Consider the following 18,416-nt stretch of genomic DNA (forward strand, 5'->3'; position numbering starts at 1 on the left):
CTTGCCATAACCAGGGAATCAGCCACCATCCCTTGCCTTTGGCAGAGACTCCAAGTCAAGCAGGGCGGTGGGACAGCTTTATAGTGGGAAAAAGAGAAGGCTTCAGGCATACCCTGACTGAGGTTGTTTGCATGGGGAAGCTGGAGGTGGGCTAAGCAGAAGCAGGGTGTCCTATGTGATTGGTTAGGGAGCTTGTTTGGCTTTCTTTCATCGATCCTAAATTGGAAGGGAGGGAATAAGGAAGCTGGCAGTTATTGACCAAATCCTGATGGTTTGGGGTTGATTGATGCAGGGATTGTGGTTTGGCTTCGGGCTGGTAGCTGCAGAGCTTGTGGGTCAGAGTTCTATTGTCGAATATAGTCTGGCCATTGTTCGTTTGTATATCTAGTCTCTCATATCCCTCGTCATCCGTCTACTGGCAAGGTTAGGTGGAACTGATGGGGTCTGGATTAAATGGCAGAAATGCACAGAGAGGTCTTTCAGAGGAACTAGCTGGGTTCGTCTTCTTTCCACGTTCTTCTTCTTTCTTCAGCGTGAAGGTGGTGCTGTCTTGGACACCATAGCTCCTCAAACTCCACCCATCCTGCAGGACTTGGCCTTGGAACTCTAGCTGTTGCTCCTTTCTGAGCAGCCCCTCCTTGAATTCAATCTGCAGCTTCAGGTTCAGGACAAGGCTATCAGGGCAAATGGCATAGGCGTGGCTCCCACCACTGGGATTCTTCACAAAGACCTGGATCTCAGGGGAGATGGTCTGCAGCAGACAGATGCGAGTGTTGGAGAAAACCCCGTAATCAGCCAAGGAGTACTGGCTACTGAGTAGCTGTCGCTCCCCACCGGGCTCCTGGAAGGACAGACGCTGTAGGGCTGTGGAGCCCAGGTTCCCCTGGATCTTCCCTTTAACCTTCTTTATGGAGTCATAAGGGTTCACCGTGATGATGAAATCCGAGAAGCCCCACTGCTCCACTGTCACTTGGATGTCTCGTGCCCCCTGGAAGGGAGAGGATAAAGAGGGGTTAAGTCCACATCCCTCTGTCTGAGTACAAAAGTGCCCTTTACCTGCCCTCATCTTTACAACGACAGCAGCGGCTGCAAATATTTAGGGGGTGCCAGTCACCTTCCAGGCCCTGTGCTGGGCGCCGTTCATACTCCTCTTAATGTATTTTATTCTCACAGCCCTATGAGGTTGGTTCTGCTATTAGCCCATTTTACAGATGAGGAAGCTGTGGCTGAGCAGGGTTACGCCATTTATTGACCATCACAAAAGTAGTGAGGAGCAGAGCATGTATTTGTTTGTTTGTTTTTCTTCCACATCTTTATTGGAGTATAACTGCTTTACAATGTTGTGTTCGTTTCCGCTGTACAACAAAGTGAATCAGCTATATGTATACATATATCCCCATATCCCCTCCCTCTTGAGCCTCCCTCCCACTTTCCCTATCCCACCCTCTAGGTTGTCACAAAGCCTCGAGCTGATCTCCCTGTGCAATGCAGCAACTTCCCACTAGCCATCCGTTTTACATTTGGTAGTGTATACATGTCAGTGCTACTCTCTCGCTTCATCCCAGCTTCCGCTTCCCCACCCCCTATGTCCTCAAGTCCGTTTTCTATGTCTGCGTCTTTATTCCTGCCCTGCCACTAGGTTCATCAGTAATGCTCTTTCATATTCCATATATATGCGTTCTCTTTCTGACTTACTTCACTCTGTATGACGGACTCTAGGTCCATCCACCTCACTACAAATAACTCAACTTCGCTCCTTTTTATGGCTGAGTAATATTCCACTGTATATATGTGACACATCTTCTTTATGCATTCGTCTGTTGGTGGACATTTAGGTTGCTTCCATGTCCTGGCTATTGTAAATAGTGCTGCAATGAACATTGTAGCACATGTATCTTTTTGAATTATGGTTTTCTCAGGGCATATGCCCAGTAGTGGGATTGCTGGGTCATATGGTAGTTCTACTTTTAGTTTTTTAAGGAACCTCCATACAGTTCTCCGTAGCGGCTGTATCAATTTACATTCCCGCCGACAGTGCAGGAGGCTTCCCTTTTCTCCACGCCCTCTCCAGCATCTATTGTTTCTAGATTTTTTGATGATGGCCATTCTAACTGGCGTGAGATGATACCTCATTGTGGTTTTGATTTGCATTTCTCTAATGATTAGTGATGTTGAGCATCTTTTCATGTATTTGTTGGCCATCTGTATGTCTTCTTTGGAGAAATGTCTATTTAGGTCTTCTGCCCACAAGAGCGGGTATTTGAACTGAGGTCAGCCAGACTCCAAAGTCTGTTCTTCACCACTGGAGGCCACACTCAAGGGCCTGAGAGCCCCAGATGTCTGAAGAGCAACATCTGGAAGGTGCTGGGGGAGGGGAATGGTGGGCAGACCTCTAGCTGATCCTTTTAAGAAGGAATATAGGCCCAGCATTGCCAAGTCTTCTGATTTGTCAAGATAAAAATCTTTTCATGATGGTTTTTATATTCAGGAAAAATCCAAAGGCATATACTTTTTAGCCCATCTGTGGGCCTCATATGGCTGGTGGGCCCCCAGTTTGTAATCTCTGCTCCTTATTAGGGAGCCTCTGATTCTGCTTCTGCCTTCTGCTCTAAGCACCTCAGTCTTTTGAACACAACTTTAGTCCTTTGCCCCTCATCCCCTACCTGACCCTCTACCTGGATGGAGTACTCTTTGTTCTGAGTGTCTACATCCCTCCTTGGCTTTTAGGGCCCACCTCAAGCCTTAATTTCTTCAAGAAATCTTCCTTGGTGACTTATGATGATGACATTTATTTTCCGATTCCACAGCCCCACAAAGACCTGGGTGTGAATTCTGGCTCTGCTGCTTCTTAGCAGTGTGACCTTGGTTAATTCACTTTACCTCTCTGAGCCTCAATCTCCTCATCTGTAAAATGGGGATAATGATGACAAGATAATAATACTACTTGACCTTTCCATTTTACAGACTTGTCCCTGAACAAGTGCTATGCAAATCGTAAAGCACAATGTGAATAAAATAGATTATTATGTTCTTTACCTGTACTGTGGGTTTGACATCACATTATAATATTATATGGCATTTTTTTGTTTTCTGAGTATCTTCTCTGGTAATTCTATTTAGGAGTTTTGTGCAAGTTTGCTTCCATCTGGCAAGTTTCTTAAGGGTTGTGGCCATGTCTTATTTCTGAACCATTGTTGCCCCCTTCGTCACCCCCCATCAACCCCAAGCCTGGTGCTAACACAAAACAGCTGATTGAATTGACTTGCCTGGGCTCAGCTTATGCAGAGAATGATTGAGAGCAAAGAATCCCAGTGATTCTTTGGTAGGTTATGGGAAGAAGAAAAAACAGGAAAACAAGAATTTGAAGATAAGGAATCTGAAGCTCAGACAGTTGAATAATTTCCCCAAGTTCACAGAGCTGGTAGGTGGTGCAGCCAGGCCTCAAACTGACACTAAAGTCCTCTTGGCTCCATCGACACAGAAGTAAATACTATGCAGTTATCTCATTCTGAGCTTCAAGTCCCTGGCAGCCCAGAGAGGAGCCATTACCTTCACGTTCCATCTGGGGACTGGGTTCTCGTTGTCGTCATAGCAACAGTCCTGTTTCAGGCACTGGCAGGCCCTCTGAGCGACTATGTCCCATCTGTAGCCTTTTGCCACATTATGGGTGGGGTCAGCCGGATCCAGGATGATAGGTCTGCAACACAGAGAGAAGGCGCCCAGGTTCTTTCTGGTTTGGAGGCCCGCAAGCCAGAAAGAAACCTTCTTGGCAATCATCTGAGCATCTGCTATGTCCAGAGCCCAGGACTATCAGTCTAGGAGGGCCCAAAAACATTGCCGGAGAGTAACAGAATGGAGAGGATTCTATTTCCAAGAATTCCTCTTGGGGAGAGTACTTTAGGTGTTTGCAAGGAATTTTTGAGGTGTATGGAGGGTGAGAGCCCCAAAGGCATGCTGGAACAGTAACAGCGGCCCACTCAGGCAGGTGGGCCTCAAGTTCAGAGCTTTCATTTTGCTGAACAGGCTACGTAAGTGAGTTCAAGGCGAGAGCTGCTGAATTGCTTTGGATGACAGTAACACCACCACCACTATTTACTGATGTTTATTGAGGCACGGGCTCAAACCCTATGTGAATTAACCTATTTTAATCCCTACAACAATTCTATAAGGTAGGGACTATGATGATGATGATGATGATGGTGATGATGATGATTTTCCCCCATTTTACAGATGAGGAAACTGAGGCACAGACCTCCCTAGGTTCTCCCAACCTGAAGGTGAGGTTCTTACCCATCTCCTCTGCCTCAACAGAGGAGAGGTTGGGCTGTCTCCAAGCATCTCTCCTCTAGGTAAATGTTGAATAAATACTTTAAAGAATATTGGCTTGAAGGGGGTCTAATAGCCTATTTGGGTTGCTTGGGGTGACCACATGTGTTGGATGGCAAGCCCATGATCAAGACCCGGCCCTTGTACTCCAGGAGCTTTTGACTTAGATGGGAGCTGAGATTTGATCTAAGTGACAGAATGTGATAGCAGGCTACTGACATGAACTAGACACCTTAGGCTCCATGCTCTCAACTCCCAACATCCCTGGCTCACTGAATGGTCCTGCCTCATTTAGAGTCATAACACGCTGTCCTATGGGATGGGGTCACCTGACCCAAAGTGACCCACCAGGTGACCTGATATGCAGGGCCTGTGCCCAGCGATCAGACTGGTTCCCTCTGGAGTTTGGACCAGGAATGATGGAGGTTCCTCATCAACTAGGAGTAAGAGGGGAGCCGAACAGGTGTGGAGAGAGAAGCAGTGAGAGGAAAGGGAGCACGTGGGCAATGAGAGTGAGCAACAGAGAGAGGGGGAGTCTATAGATTTGCCTCAGGTCCCAGTGGTTTTCCAAGGTCAATTTTCTGGTCATCCTTACAATAAATCCTCTTTTCATTAGGAAGCCGGGATTTTCTCCCTTGTAAAAAAAGACCCAACACTCACATAAGGGAATAATAAACAATCTTGCGATATTGCTTGCATTGACCTAAAACTTCTAATGTAAAGAGTTGTCCCAGGTTGGGTTCCCCCAGAAGCAGATCCTAAGATCAGGATTTGAGTGCAAGTCATTTATTTGGAAGGAGATACCAGGAAGCACCAATAAGAGAGTGAGAAAGTGAGACAGGGAAGGGAAGGACGCCAATAAAGGGTATGTGTCAAGGTGATTACCACTGTGAGCAACTGGGGGTTAGTCCCCCAGGGTGGACTCTGGGAAGTAGTATAGAACATGTGTCCCAAAGAGAGCCCCTCCATCTGAGATGGGAGGGAGCTGGGGTATTTATACACCAACTTCCATCAGTCACTGGGGGAAGCTGAAAACCCACAGGCAAAGGGACGCAGGTGCTGACAGCTGGAGGTTGAACCAGCCTTCCTGGAAACGGTAAAGGCCCAGGGGATATGAATGGGTACAGGCAGCATGTGCTACAACATTTGTCTGGCATCTACCATAGGCTAGATACTGTAGGCCCTTTACAAATATTTTGTCTGACTCTCCCAACAGTCCTGCATGTTGGTGCCAATTACTCCTGTTTTACAGATGAGGAACGGAGGCTCACAGAGATGAGAAAATGGTGGAGCTGGGCTCACACTTGGGTCTCCACGTTTCTTTCCAGTTTCCTGTGCTGTCACTAAAAAGCTAAGGTAGCTTAGCTTTTCTGAAATGTTTTTCTGAAATGGTCTTCCGAGGGCAAGAGGGCTAAGGTAGGGTGGGGTGGTGGCTCGAGGAACAAGGGAAAGGCTTATAGCCCCTAAGGTCCTTGCAATTTTGAAAGGCAGTCAACTTGAGATGTCAAGTGTGTCAGGGTGAGGTATCAGCTTTCCTACTTAATGAAGCCCACCCAGAAAACTCGATACCGCCTTTCCCTTAATTCTCTTTCTTTTCTCTTCGAGATGTGGTTGGCAGGCAGTGATCTAGTACCTCTCTTTTCTGAGCTGTTTTCTGACAAAGTCCTCAATGATTGGGTTCTGGAACGTGTAGTATTTGGTCCAGTAGATACAGAGGAACTGATACTGCTGGAGCAGGCGCATCACGGTGGCCAGGCCTCTGTCCAACCGGAAACATTCCTTCTCCTGAGTACCCACTTCCCAGGCGTAGACGGTCAGTAGCTCAAGGGCATAGAGAGGGGGTAGCTCGGCCCGAAGGCACCAGGCTTTCACGCACTGTTGAAAGACATGGGAAGAGAGAGTGAGACCCCAAGATTCCTTATACGGATGACATTGGACCAGAAACTAGAAAAATCCAAGTTCTGGTCCCAGCTCTGCTACCTACTGGCTGCGTAGTCATGGCCAAGTCACTTTCCCTCTCTGACCCTAAATGGGTTTCTCCATTTTAGAATTAAGCAGCTAGGTTAGTCCAGTTGGTTTCAAGCTGTGCTTGACATAACTCCCGGAAATGGAATGATAAAGGGGTGTCCCAAGGAGTGAGCAGGTTGGGCTCTGTCACCAGCACCCCAGCCTAAGCAGCCCCATTTTAAGCTATTTGGGCCTCTGAAAGATTTCTTTTAAAGAAAAGTCTTCTTAGCTAAAGAGAAAAAAAATAGTATGAGTGTGTTGGGGGACTATAGGACTAGGTAATAGCTGAGAATCCATGGTGAACATCGGGGTTGCCTCTCTAACAGGCGTTTCTTCCTTCCCCATTGTATAGTAGCCATGCTGTTTGGACGGGATTGACCCAATCCTCCTGTCCAGGGTTGGCCCTGACTGGACAGGGTCACCAGTATAAACCTATTCCCCTTGCCAAGTGATTGGTTCAAGAGAAGCTTTGTAATCTAAGTTGGCCTAATTTGAGTCAAGCTTAGTTCTTTTGTTCAGTGGTTGAAAGAAGAGAAGTCCTCTCTTGTATGTGGATGTGAGGGCAGGAACAGATGTGGCCATTTTGCCACCACGAGGGAAGCCAGCCTGAGGACCAAGGTGACATATAGAATTGAGAGACGCTGAGAGTATTATAGAGAAACTGAGCTGGAGCACTCATCAAACAGTGCCTGAAGCCTCCTCTCCACTGCTGTGGGTTTTCACACATGAGCTGATAATTCTCTTTATTGGTTAAGCCAGTTTGAGTTGGTTTTTCTGTTTTTCTGTTACTTGCAAAAGAAAGCATCTTAACGGATACCAGTCACCTCCTGTCTAAAGAACCTCTCTCTAACATTGAGCTAGGAAATGAAAATTTCTGTCAAACATCCAGCTATTTGGTTTGTGGAAGCAAAATTGACATCTTGGCCTGTGGCCATTATAAATAAATTTTATATCACGCCCCTCAAAGGGACAAAAACCCACTTTGACCTTGAAACAAACAGAAACGAGGCCATCTGGTCTAGTTCTAGTCCCCAAAATAAATGAAACCTGTGCCTTTCCTGTAAGTTATTGACTCACTAACAAAAACAACTTTATCCTTGACTTTAAAATTTTTTAATTGATTTCAAACTTATTCATAAATTAATGAATTTGTTTTTGTAACATTTTGTGAATTCACATCTCACAAAGCTGTAAATCTTAACTAATAAAATTATAATTTTGTTAAGAATGTAAACTCATGACAAGACAATTTATTTTCTCCAATACTAGTGAAATTTTACTAGCTAGATTCTTAAATTTACATGACAAAGAAAATGCAGAATGCCTGTAATCATAAGATGTAAGCCTTAGGAAAAATGAGCCGTTCATTTCTTTTAGGACCTTTGATAGACTATTTAATGGTACATTAAAAAAAAAAAAAAAGAGCAAACCAGAAGAAAAGATTTATGTTCCCTCCCAGTGCTGATTTATGTTAGCGATGCTCTGATTTCTTCATATTTTGGATTTCTCTGACTTTTGCGAAGTTGCAATACTTCATGACCTTTCTAGATCTGATAAGCATGTGAGAAATTTGCTATTTTTCCACCACCGACAGAGATGAACTATAAACCTAGTAATCTTGGTAATCGTTTTTTCTTTAAACACCTATTATATTTTTTATTGGATTAAGCCTTTCCTTCTGCAGTCTGATTCCCTTGCAACTTCTCTGCAAGTTCTTATTTAATAAATGACTTTTTACCTCTTGTTTCTGTTTGCAGCTGGAGGTTCCACTGAGACTGTTCCAAAGCTGAGTAAACTGTGTTGCCTGAGAAACGCGCCCCATGGGCTGTTTACACTCAGATGTGCCCCTTTTTTCAACTCTGAGGGTGAATCTTGTAGCACAATAGTTTTTACTCTTCTGATGTTTCTCTCCTCCCTCCCCACCTCTACTCTGTTTTTATTTCTGATTCTAGATTGTCTGATTCTTGGACAAGTCTGATTCTGGTTCTTGTACGTATTTGTATGGGGCCACTTATGTCCCCACTGATGACTACAATCTGTAACTCTGCTTTTATGGTTTGACCATCTGGTGGTCTCTATCGGGAGACAGATGATAGGAATTTATTCTCTCCTGGGTGGCAGTCGATGAGAATTTGATTGTATTTTGTGTTTCTCTCTCTCTCTCGCTCTCGTTTGGTCTGTTTGTCTTGAGAATTCAGAGATCTCCTGGGAGCCCTGTTATTGTTGTCTTCTATGCCATTATGAATTTAAATCACTCAAAAATTGGGGGGTAGGGGTGTGGTGTGTGCACGCACACACATGTGATTCCTGGAAAACCGCCCTGTAAAATTAGGAGCTGATGGACTGTTAGATTTTATGCTGTGTTTATTTTGGACACATAATTAAAATAGTAAAATCACAGCTGCCAATTCTTTTTGTTTTTATGTATGTAAATGAAAAAAAAAGGATTTCATAAAAGAATGGTCTGATTACAATATAATCTATCTGCCAGCAAATCTCTTCCTCCCAACTCCACTATGGGAAATTTATGAAGTGTAATAAATTCGTGGATAAAGACTCATGGCCACCAAAGGGGACTGAGTCAGAATTTCACCAGAATCTTTTATTTCAGAAGTAGGCAACTTCATAAGAGCAGATTGCTTAACAAAATGAGAATTAATTACTCAGGTTAATGTTCTATTGATGACTATGTGAGAGAGAAAAAAAAAATAAACCCTTTCTTTCTTACTCTCCTACCCTCAATATACGGAAATACATGTACAAACTAAGATACATTCTGTAAATGATATATTATTCCAACTGACACCTCAGAATTTTAAAAAATCCCTATAAAAATTCCTACTATAGATTATGAACTAACAAATCCTCAGGAAAACAAAAATAATTATTCTGTAAAATAATAGCATATGTAAATTGGCCTTGTTTATAAAACTATTCAGAATGATGGCTTAATATTCACAAAGTGTCTTTATTAAGTTCCTTTTCAGGAATATGTAGTGTTTACATACGTTCAAAAAATCTGTCCTCCTTCCTACCAGGATAGAATTAGATAAATCAAGAATAAATCGGGACTTTCCTGGTGGCCCAGTGGTTAAGAATCCGCCTGCCAATGCAGGGGACACACATTGGAGCCCTGGTCCAGGGAGATCCCACATGCCGCATAGCAACTAAGCCTGTGCGCCACAACTACTGAGCCTGCGCCCTGGAGCCTGCGAGCCACAACTACTGAAGCCCACGCGCCTAGAGCCCGTGCTCCGCAATAAGAGAAGCCACCGCAATGAGAAGCCCGCGCACCACAACGAAGAGTAGCCCCCGCTCGCCGCAACTAGAGAAAGCCTGGGCGCAGCAACGAAGACCCAACACAGCCAAAAATAAATAAATAAATAAATAAATAATAATACTGAATCAAAAAACTGTTTCAAAAAACCATATGCAGACAAATTCTTGTCTTAGAGGCAGAGACTTTTGGGGTTTTTTTGTTTGCTTTTTTGTTTGTTTTTGGCCACGCGGGGATCTTGTTTCCCTGACCAGGAATCAAACCTGTGCCTCCTGCAGTGGAAGCATGGAGTCTTAACCACTGGACTGCCAGGGAAGTCCCTTAGTGGCAGAGACTTGAACAAAGAAAGGGCTATAGAAGTAAAGCTGATATGTTGTTCTGTGGACGTTACAATAAATGTGCAAGTCATATACAGGAAGAAAACACTTTGTACACTTAGACAGGCAGACAAACAAAGCAAACAGATCATTTTGCTGAGTTCTAGCTCTCCAAATCCACAAAACCTTGGATCAATTCCTCTTAAGTGCCTGACTGACCAAAAAAACCAATTTCATTCTTGGCTTCTGTGATGCTAACATCTGAAGATACATCACAACCTCGGTAGAAGTGATAATCATGTAAGAAAATGACTGCTTTCCCACCATAAACATACTAACTATAAACTAACTTTGGTAATATTCTGATTTTTATCTCTAAATACTTTTTTTTTCTTTTTGGACTGGGCCGGTCTTTCTAAAATCTGACCCTTACCATTTTTTTTAAAATAAGAAAGCATCTTTTTTCTTTCTTTCTCATTTTTTGCTTGTCTCTGAGTCTTCCTTTCATAAGTTCAGATGACATGTTCATCTGGGTATTTTGAAATATACCTGGTACCATGCAGACATCATATGTGAAATCTAAAAAGTAGCTGCTGTGGATGTATTCACTCAGTAATGATCATGATACTCAGGAACTCAATCATTTGGAGGGGGAATTGGTGCAGTGTGGAATTAAACGAATTTTTCCTCTTGTTAGTCCTTAATCAGCTGAGATTAATGTCCAGAGAGCCCAGAGAAGTTGACCTTAGCCAGCACTGGACTGTAGCTGGACCATTACAAGCACTCGTTCTTTGAAATACAGTACGTTCCTTATTTCTCTCCTTCCTCCTCTGTTTCTTTCTCCTCCCCCTCCTCTCCTTCCTCCTTCTTCATCTGCATCTTCTGCCAGGTTTACATTTTAAAAGATGAGCCTTCCCTCCCACCCAACCTTCATTGCTTCTGGGTGCAGTTTCCCGAGATAACAGATATGGTTCCTGCCTTTTTCTTCCCCTCCCTCCTCCATCTTCCGCTCCTGCCCCCAGCCTGGCAGCCTCCTCACCTCCAGGTACCAGTGTTTTACCAGCCGCAAGAGGCTCTTCAGCTGGGCTGGCCGGTGTTTCACGAAGTTTCTCTGCAACTCGCTGAAGGATGGGGAGAAATGTCCAGGGGAACCGCAGGCCTTAATCAGACTCACGTAGACCTCTGGGGAGGGATGAGGGTTGGGAACAGAAGGCCCTGAGGAGAGAGGAGGCAAAGGGGAGAGAGTGAGGGCTCAGGAAGCCCCAGGTTGCTGACTAGTCCATGGGGGAGAGACTGGTAATTATTGGAGTATCTCTCCAGGGAAACCTGGGACCACATAGCTTAAGAGACTAACAGCTTGCCTTCTTGATTGTCCTTCTGGAGAATCAAAAGTGAGTTTTCCAGAAACAGACTCACAGGCACAGAGAACAGACTTGTGATTACCAAAGGGGGAGGGTGGGTGGGGGAGGGATGGACTGGGAGTTTGGGATTAGCAGATGCAAACTATTATACATAGGATGGAGAAACAACAAGGTCCTACTGTACAGCCCAGGGAACTAGATTCATTATGCTGTGATAAAACATAATGGTGTATATATGGATAACTGACTCACTTTGCTGTACAGCAGAAATTAACACAACATTGTAAATCAACTAGACTTCAATAAAATACATTTTTTTTAAAAGTGGGTTTTCTATTCCTCAGGCTACTCAAGGACTATTGTCCTCTCTTGATGTGCCCAACACCCTCAGTTTCCCTTAATGTCTGTTTTGGATCTCTCAGCGATTTATATGAAGCTTCCATCACTGTAGGGAAGGACCAGTTCCATATAAGAAAGCTGGGCTCAGAGAGCACGTTTGCTGAAGGGTGGGGCGTACATCACTACCACTAATGTCTCCCACTGTCTCTTTCTGGCTCAGATGGGATCCCAATTGTGACACTTTCTCCATGGAGCAACTCCCAGCAGCCACTCTAGTTAAGAGGAGCTGGTGCACCAGGTGAAAGCTGTATCATCTGGGTTTGTAGCTGATACCGTTACTACTGCCATCGGTGCTCCCGGGAAGCAGCCCTCAGCCAATGGCCGATGGGAAGCTCGTGGATGAAACACTCAACAACCCACTTGGGAGACGTGCTCTGCACTTTTACCGGAGCTCTGCAGGGGCACAAGCCCAGCTGCTCACCGTGGTGACTAGTTCCACGTGCACCTTGTCAGGCTCCTCCCCTTCCGTCTCGCTCCCCTGCTTCCCTACCAGCATCTCCTGGGACTGCTTATCCCCAAATCCCTGTCTCAGGGTCTGCTTCCGGGAAAGCACAGACAATGACAGGCCCCCGCCCCCGCGGTAAATGTTCCAGAAGCACCCGAGGTTGCTCTTCCTCCTTCCCCTCCATGGCTCTCACTTCCTCTCCAACCATATATTTATCTGCGTGATTCTTTGATAAATCTGTTTCCTAAGTTGAGCCACAGGACAGCCAGAGTTGAGTCAGTCCCAGGCACTGCGGTCACCCAGCACCCAGCACAGGACGTGGGTTGAATGGGTGAATACAGGTGTCTGCACGTGGCCACGAAGGAGAGGTGAGGAAGCTGCGGGTCCCCCGGGAGGGCGGTCGTGTGAGTCTGGTGGGCTTCCCCTTACCCAGGACCCCGTAGGCCGGCACGACGGTGACAGTGATGGGCTCCGCAGTCTCCCAGGACTGGATGGTGAAGGCGACAGCAGAGGGGACTCCCTGGACCAGCCTCAGGTCCTGGAGCTGGAGGCTCCGGAGGTCCTGGCAGTACCTGAGCTTTTCACATAGCAGGCTCAGAACGTCGTCGAGGCGCCTGGCCTCCTCCTGGAAGCTGTGGAAACCGCTCAGGACCATCACCAGCTCCACCTCCGAGCTGTCCCTGAGCACTGTGCCGTTCCCGAAAGAGCCCACCTGCAGAGCACAGAGTCCCGTCACCACGAGGCCACTGCCTGGACCAGGCAATCCCTGAGGCTCTTTCCACGGATGATCACCACCGCCCTGAGGAATGGGCGGGGAGTATTTCCTTTTTTAAAAATTATTTATTTATTTATTTTTGGCTGCATTGGGTCTTCCTTGCTGTGCGCGGGCTTTCTCTAGTTGCGGCGAGCGGGGGCTACTCTTCATTGCGGTGCGCGGGCTTCTCATTGCAGTGGCTTCTCTTGTTGCAGAGCACGGGCTCTAGGCGCACGGACTTCAGCAGTTGCGGTAGGCAGGCTCAGTAGTTGTGGCTCGCAGGCTATAGAGCGCAGGCTCAGTAGTTGTGGCGCATGGGCTTAGTTGCTCTGCAGCATGTGGGATCTTCCCGGACCAGAGATCGAACCCGTGTCCCCTGCATTGGCAGGCAGATTCTTAACCACTGTGCCACCAGGGATGTCCGGGTGGGGAGTATTAACATCCCTTCTTTACAGGGGAGAAAGCGGGGATGTCGAGAGGCAAGCCTCTCCTCTAGGGTCACACAGTGGGCGCTTCCAACCAGGGAGCCAGACTCCACAGCCCACGTTTCTTATTTACTCCACTGCCTCGCTTCTGAGACTCAGCCTTATCGGCAGAGTGATCCCCACTCCAAGGGAACAGTCATCCTCCACAGGGTGGTGGTAGGAGGATTCTGGGGGGGGGGGTCTGAATAATTTCATGACATTAAAAAGGGGGGCAGGGCTTCCCTGGTGGCGCAGTGGTTGAGAGTCTGCCTGCCGATGCAGGGGACACGGGTTCGAGCCCTGGTCCGGGAAGATCCCACATGCCGCGGAGCAACCAAGCCCGTGCGCCACAACTACTGAGCCTGCGCGTCTGGAGCCTGTGCTTCACAACGAGAGGCCGCGACAGTGAGAGGCCCGCGCACCGCGATGAAGAGTGGCCCCCGCTCGCCACAACTGGAGAAAGCCCTCGCACAGAAACGAAGGCCCAACACAGCCAAAAATAAATAAATAAATAAATAAATTTTAAAAAAAGGGGGGGCCACAGGGACTTCCCTGGTGGTCCAGTGGGTAAGACTCCGCCCCCCCCCCCAATGTAGGGTGCCCAGGTTTGATCCCTGGTTGGGGAACTAGATCCTGCATGCATGCCGCAACTAAGAAGTCTGTATGCCAAAACTAAGATCCCGCCTGTGGCAACTCAGACCTGGCACAGCCTAAATAAATAAATAAATGAAGAAATAAATATCTAAAAAATAAAATAAAATAAAAATAAAAAGGGGGGCACAGTATTGCCTGGTGGATAAGAACCACGGGCTGAGGAATGAGGCAGCCTGATCTTGACCTCGCCTCTTGCCCCTGTTTCTCAGTTGCGTGATCCTTCTGAACGCTGTCCCTCATCTGTCACCTCAGAGTAATGATGGCACATGAGTCACTGGGTGATTGGGAGGATTCGATAAGACAATGTGTGCCAAGGGCTTGCCGTGGTGCCTGGCACACAGGAAGTCAGCAATATATCTCTCTTCCTTCTGCTCTACTTGACTTAGATCATCTCTTCTGCTGCCTGGAGTTCAGCTTCCCCATCTGAATTGAAGGAGCCTGAGCTGGATGATTTTGAAAGGGTCTTTTTGATGTTCTGAGATCCTAAACTTGCTCTCCAGCACTGTTGCCTCTGGTATACTAAGTCCCCCAACTCTCTGGCCTTCTCTCTTTCTCACTCCAGGTCGGGAGGTGGAATTGCCAGGGATGCATCAGACCACAGGTCGGCTACCTCTGCTGGTGGGTGGAGTCAAGGAACATTGATGATGACCCAGCTGCCGCCAATTGAGCCCTCGCTGTGCCTGGCACCACTGAAAGCCCTTTATACACACAATGTCTTTTAATCCTCACCCCCATTAATTGAGGTGGGGGGACTAGTATAATTATCCCCATTGTACAGATGAGAAAAGGGAGGCAGTTGGGGGTTAATCAACTTGCCATGGACTCACAGCCAGGAGTGATAGTCACAGTCAGATAGAGTCAGAACACCAGGTGTGGTGGTTCTACCTCTTTCTTCCCTGTGACCCAAGTCTATGTGGCAGGCCCTGCTTCTGTGCAGGAGTCCGCCATCTTTTCTTTCCTCTTCCTTTTCCATTTTCTTTCTCCACCTGCATTCGGACTCAGCGTTTCTGCCCCATGTGAGAGTGTTGGGAATGGCACCCTGGGTGCAGATGAAGAGCACATCCCGCTGAAGGCTGTGCCTGCGCTGCCCTTCCCACCTTTTCCAGTGGTAAGATACAGGCAGAGAGGAAAGAGCGTTCTAGAACAGGTTTCATGACTTGCTTCAGTCCAAACCTATTCAAACCCAAGGACAAGCATTCACTCTTGTGGACCAGCACAGCTCACCAGATTTTCAGGGGTGGGGGGAGGGTTTAAAGCCCAAATAAAGTGTTAATTTCTCGTTGGTGTTGGGGGGGCACAAGCCGCCCACACAGGGTGGGCAGGTAGCTCCCTCAGCATCCAAACTCCCTCCGTGGGGAAATGAAACCCACGGGGTCATTTGGTGGAAAGGTGCAGTTTCAATACACCCATACGAAGGGAGTAGAGTCATAAGATTTATTACTTTCAAAAATAGATAACTAATGAGAACCTACTGTAGAGCACCGGGAACTCTACTCAATGCTCTGTGGTGACCTAAATGAGAAAGAAATCTAAAAAGGAGGGGCTATATGTATATGTATAACTGATTCACTTTGCTGTACAGCAGAGACTAACACAACATTGTAAAGCAGCTATACTCCAACAAAAATTAATTTAAAAAATTTAGGGCTTCCCTGGTGGCGCAGTGGTTGAGAATCTGCCTGCCAATGCAGGGGACACGGGTTCGAGCCCTGGTCTGGGAAGATCCCACATGCCGCGGAGCAACGAGGCCCGTGAGCCACAGTTACTGAGCCTGCGCGTCTGGAGCCTGCGCTCCACAACAAGAGAGGCCGCGATAGCGAGAGGCCCGCGCACCGCGATGAAGAGTGGCCCCCACTTGCCGCAGCTAGAGAAAGCCCTCGCACAGAAACGAAGACCCAACACAGTCATAAATAAATAAATAAATAAATAAATAAAAATTAAAAAAAAAAAATTTGGTCAACAACCTTTAGTTTGGTCACAACCTTTCTTTCAGCACCATTTTTAAAAAAAAAAGAAAAAAAAAAAAGATTTATTACTTACAGATCCCAGAAGCAAGGGGACGCAGTGAGCTGGGGGAAGGGCGGTTCTCCGCCCCAGGTCACAAGCCAGCAGGAGATAGAGCAGGGTAGCAAGCACCTAGTACTTACAAGGTGATTGGGGCAGAGGTTACTAACTTTTCACAGGCTTAACTCTAAGTGGTTATTATTTTTTAATTAAAAAAAATTTTTTTAAAAACGCTCTTAGCTCTACCTTTTTAAAAAATTTTATTTATTTATGTTTTTTGGCCACACAGTGTGGCATGCAGAACTTCCCTGACCAGGGATCGAACCCGTGCCTGCTGCAGTGGAAGCTCAGAGTCTTAACCACTGGACCAGCAGGGAAGCCCACTCAGTGGTTATTTTAAAAGGTTCCACTGGGAAAGGCAAAGCAGGAACCTGTGGGGATACCCTAAACCTATCTACAAGTCCAGACTCTGAACTTTTGGTGTTAGTAGGGTCACCATACTGTAAAAGGCCTAGGCAGCCACTCAGAAAAACAAAATTGTTTTCCTCAAAAGTTGTTTTTCTCATCACGCCTTTCTAGTTTTGACCCTCTTGCATTATTATCCTAGCTAGGACAGGAGGTGACATGAGGCAGCTGCAGGAAGGGCTTGGGGGAAAAAAGCTCAGCCTGGAGTGGAGTAAGATAGATCCTGGTTGAAATCCCAGCTTCACCACTAGCTGTGTGACCTTGGGCAAGTGACCTCACCTCTCTGAGCTTCCCTTAAAAAAATTTTCCATTATCAAAAATTTTAAACAGAAGAATAGAAAGAGAATACAATGAACACTTATACATCCATCCAGATTCAACAAGTCCAAATTCTTTGCCATATTTGCTTCAACTAAGCCACTTTAAAGTCAATTACAGACGCTAAGGACTATTGTCCCTAAATACTTTAGCATTTGTGTCCAACAAAGGAGAACATTTTCCCCCATAACCACAAAACTATTATGTCTCAAAAAAACAATTCCCTGGGACTTCCCTGGTGGTCCAGTGGTAAAGAATCCACCTTCCAATGCAGGGGACTCGGGTTCGATCCCTGGTGAGCGAACTAAGACCTCACATGCCGCAGGGCAACTAAGCCCATATGCCACAACTACTGAGCTCCCACGCCTCAACTAGAGAGCCCGCGGGCCACAAACTACAGAGCCCACACACCCTGGATCCCACGCGCCACAACTAGAGAGAGAAAACCCACACGCCACAACTAGAGAGAAGCCCGAGCCCGCACGCTGCAACGAAAGATCCTGCATTGCCACAACTAAGACCTGACGCAGCCAAGAAAAGAAATAAATAAAATAAATAAATATTTTAAAAAAATTCCCTTATATATATTATTTAATATTCTGGCCATATTGAAATTTCCCCAATTGTTCCCAAATTATATTTTACAGATGGTCCATTCACACCAAAATCCAATCAGAGAATTTGCATTGTATTTGGTCATTATGGATCTTAAATCACTGAGTTTCCATTCTGCTCATCTGTAACATGGGAAAAGAATAGTACATACCTCACAGGGTACACAAATTAGAGATAATATACGTTAAGGGGTTAGGGTAGTGCATCCAAAAAAGTGCACTCTTATTATTAGCTTCCTTACTGGACTTGCTCTGCTCAAGGCAGCAGTGCACTGGGATGGAGTGTCTTGAGATGTCAGTAGCAGGGGCTAGGGATAATGAGGCAAGAGGTCCCAGCATCCTCAGGGATGTAGACCCACAAGCTGCATTTTGCCCAGCCCTGGTCTGGGGATGGAGGGGACCAGTCTCACCTTGACCACCTTCAGCACCCACAATTCCTGGTCCAGCCCGTGCTCCCCCTGGAAGCTCTGCTCTCTCAGGAACTGCTCCACAGTCTGCACAGTCTCCAGCACCTCTTTTTTCCACTCCTGGCTGGGATGCAGAGAGTGAGCCACGAAGGAGTTCAGCCTGGAAGCCGGGGTGACAAACAGCTCCGGGGGCACTGCCATCTCTGTCTTGAGAGTACCACTGGTGGCTAGATATATACACACACACCAACCCAGCTCCTGGCACACACACTCTTCTTTAAGGGGACTCCTCCTCAGCTGACCTCCAGCACCCTGTGGAATAAAGGACCAGAGTGGAGAGGAAACAAGGGGTGTCTGGCTGACCAGGGGATCCTCTTCCTGGAGGCTGTTCTCTGCAGCTGGGGCACCGAGGGACACTGAGTGAAACCACCTTAACAGGCGTGGCTTTTAGTCACCCTTTCTGCTGTAGGTTTCGTTTCTCAACTTTTAGTTTCCCTTTTACAACTTGGAAACTGAAATTGGCTTGAGGATGGCCCTGGGAAAGGCAACTCCCCCAGGAGATGGGAATTGGACGGTATCCACCAATCCCATCCCCACCACCTTG

General features: G+C 46.6%; 1 protein-coding gene across 3 annotated transcripts; it reads right to left on the reverse strand.

Annotated features, from left to right (window-relative positions):
- On the reverse strand, window positions 1-18,188 carry OASL (2'-5'-oligoadenylate synthetase like). Of its 3 annotated transcripts, XM_068563119.1 has the most exons (6): window positions 17,816-18,188; window positions 12,562-12,844; window positions 10,967-11,142; window positions 5,960-6,201; window positions 3,550-3,697; window positions 1-988 (listed from the first exon to the last, which is right to left on the reverse strand). In XM_068563119.1, exons 1-6 carry the CDS (start codon window positions 18,011-18,013, stop codon window positions 425-427), a joined length of 1,611 nt encoding a protein of 536 aa, XP_068419220.1. In that variant the 5' UTR covers window positions 18,014-18,188; the 3' UTR covers window positions 1-424. The 3 variants fall into 3 exon arrangements, with proteins under 3 accessions (XP_068419220.1, XP_068419221.1, XP_068419222.1); XM_068563120.1 differs by lacking the exons at window positions 3,550-3,697; window positions 5,960-6,201; XM_068563121.1 differs by lacking the exons at window positions 1-988; window positions 5,960-6,201 and having other exon boundaries at window positions 3,674-3,697.
- Window positions 18,189-18,416: the final 228 nt, after the last annotated feature.

The sequence above is a fragment of the Eschrichtius robustus genome, chromosome 14, assembly GCF_028021215.1.
Source record: "Eschrichtius robustus isolate mEscRob2 chromosome 14, mEscRob2.pri, whole genome shotgun sequence".
Classification (NCBI taxonomy): Eukaryota; Metazoa; Chordata; class Mammalia; order Artiodactyla; family Eschrichtiidae; genus Eschrichtius; species Eschrichtius robustus.

What these genes read in the sequence shown, in the direction of transcription:
- OASL (XM_068563119.1), bottom strand. Translation starts at nt 18,013, where the DNA reads ATGGCAGTGCCCCCGGAGCTGTTTGTCACCCCGGCTTCCAGGCTGAAC. An exon ending in GCCGGCCTACGGGGTCCTGG is followed by an intron (nt 11,143 to 12,561) that starts GTAAGGGGAAGC and finishes CTCTCTCCTCAG; the next exon opens with GGCCTTCTGTTCCCAACCCT. An exon ending in TCCCCAGATGGAACGTGAAG is followed by an intron (nt 989 to 3,549) that starts GTAATGGCTCCT and finishes TCTCCCTTCCAG; the next exon opens with GGGGCACGAGACATCCAAGT.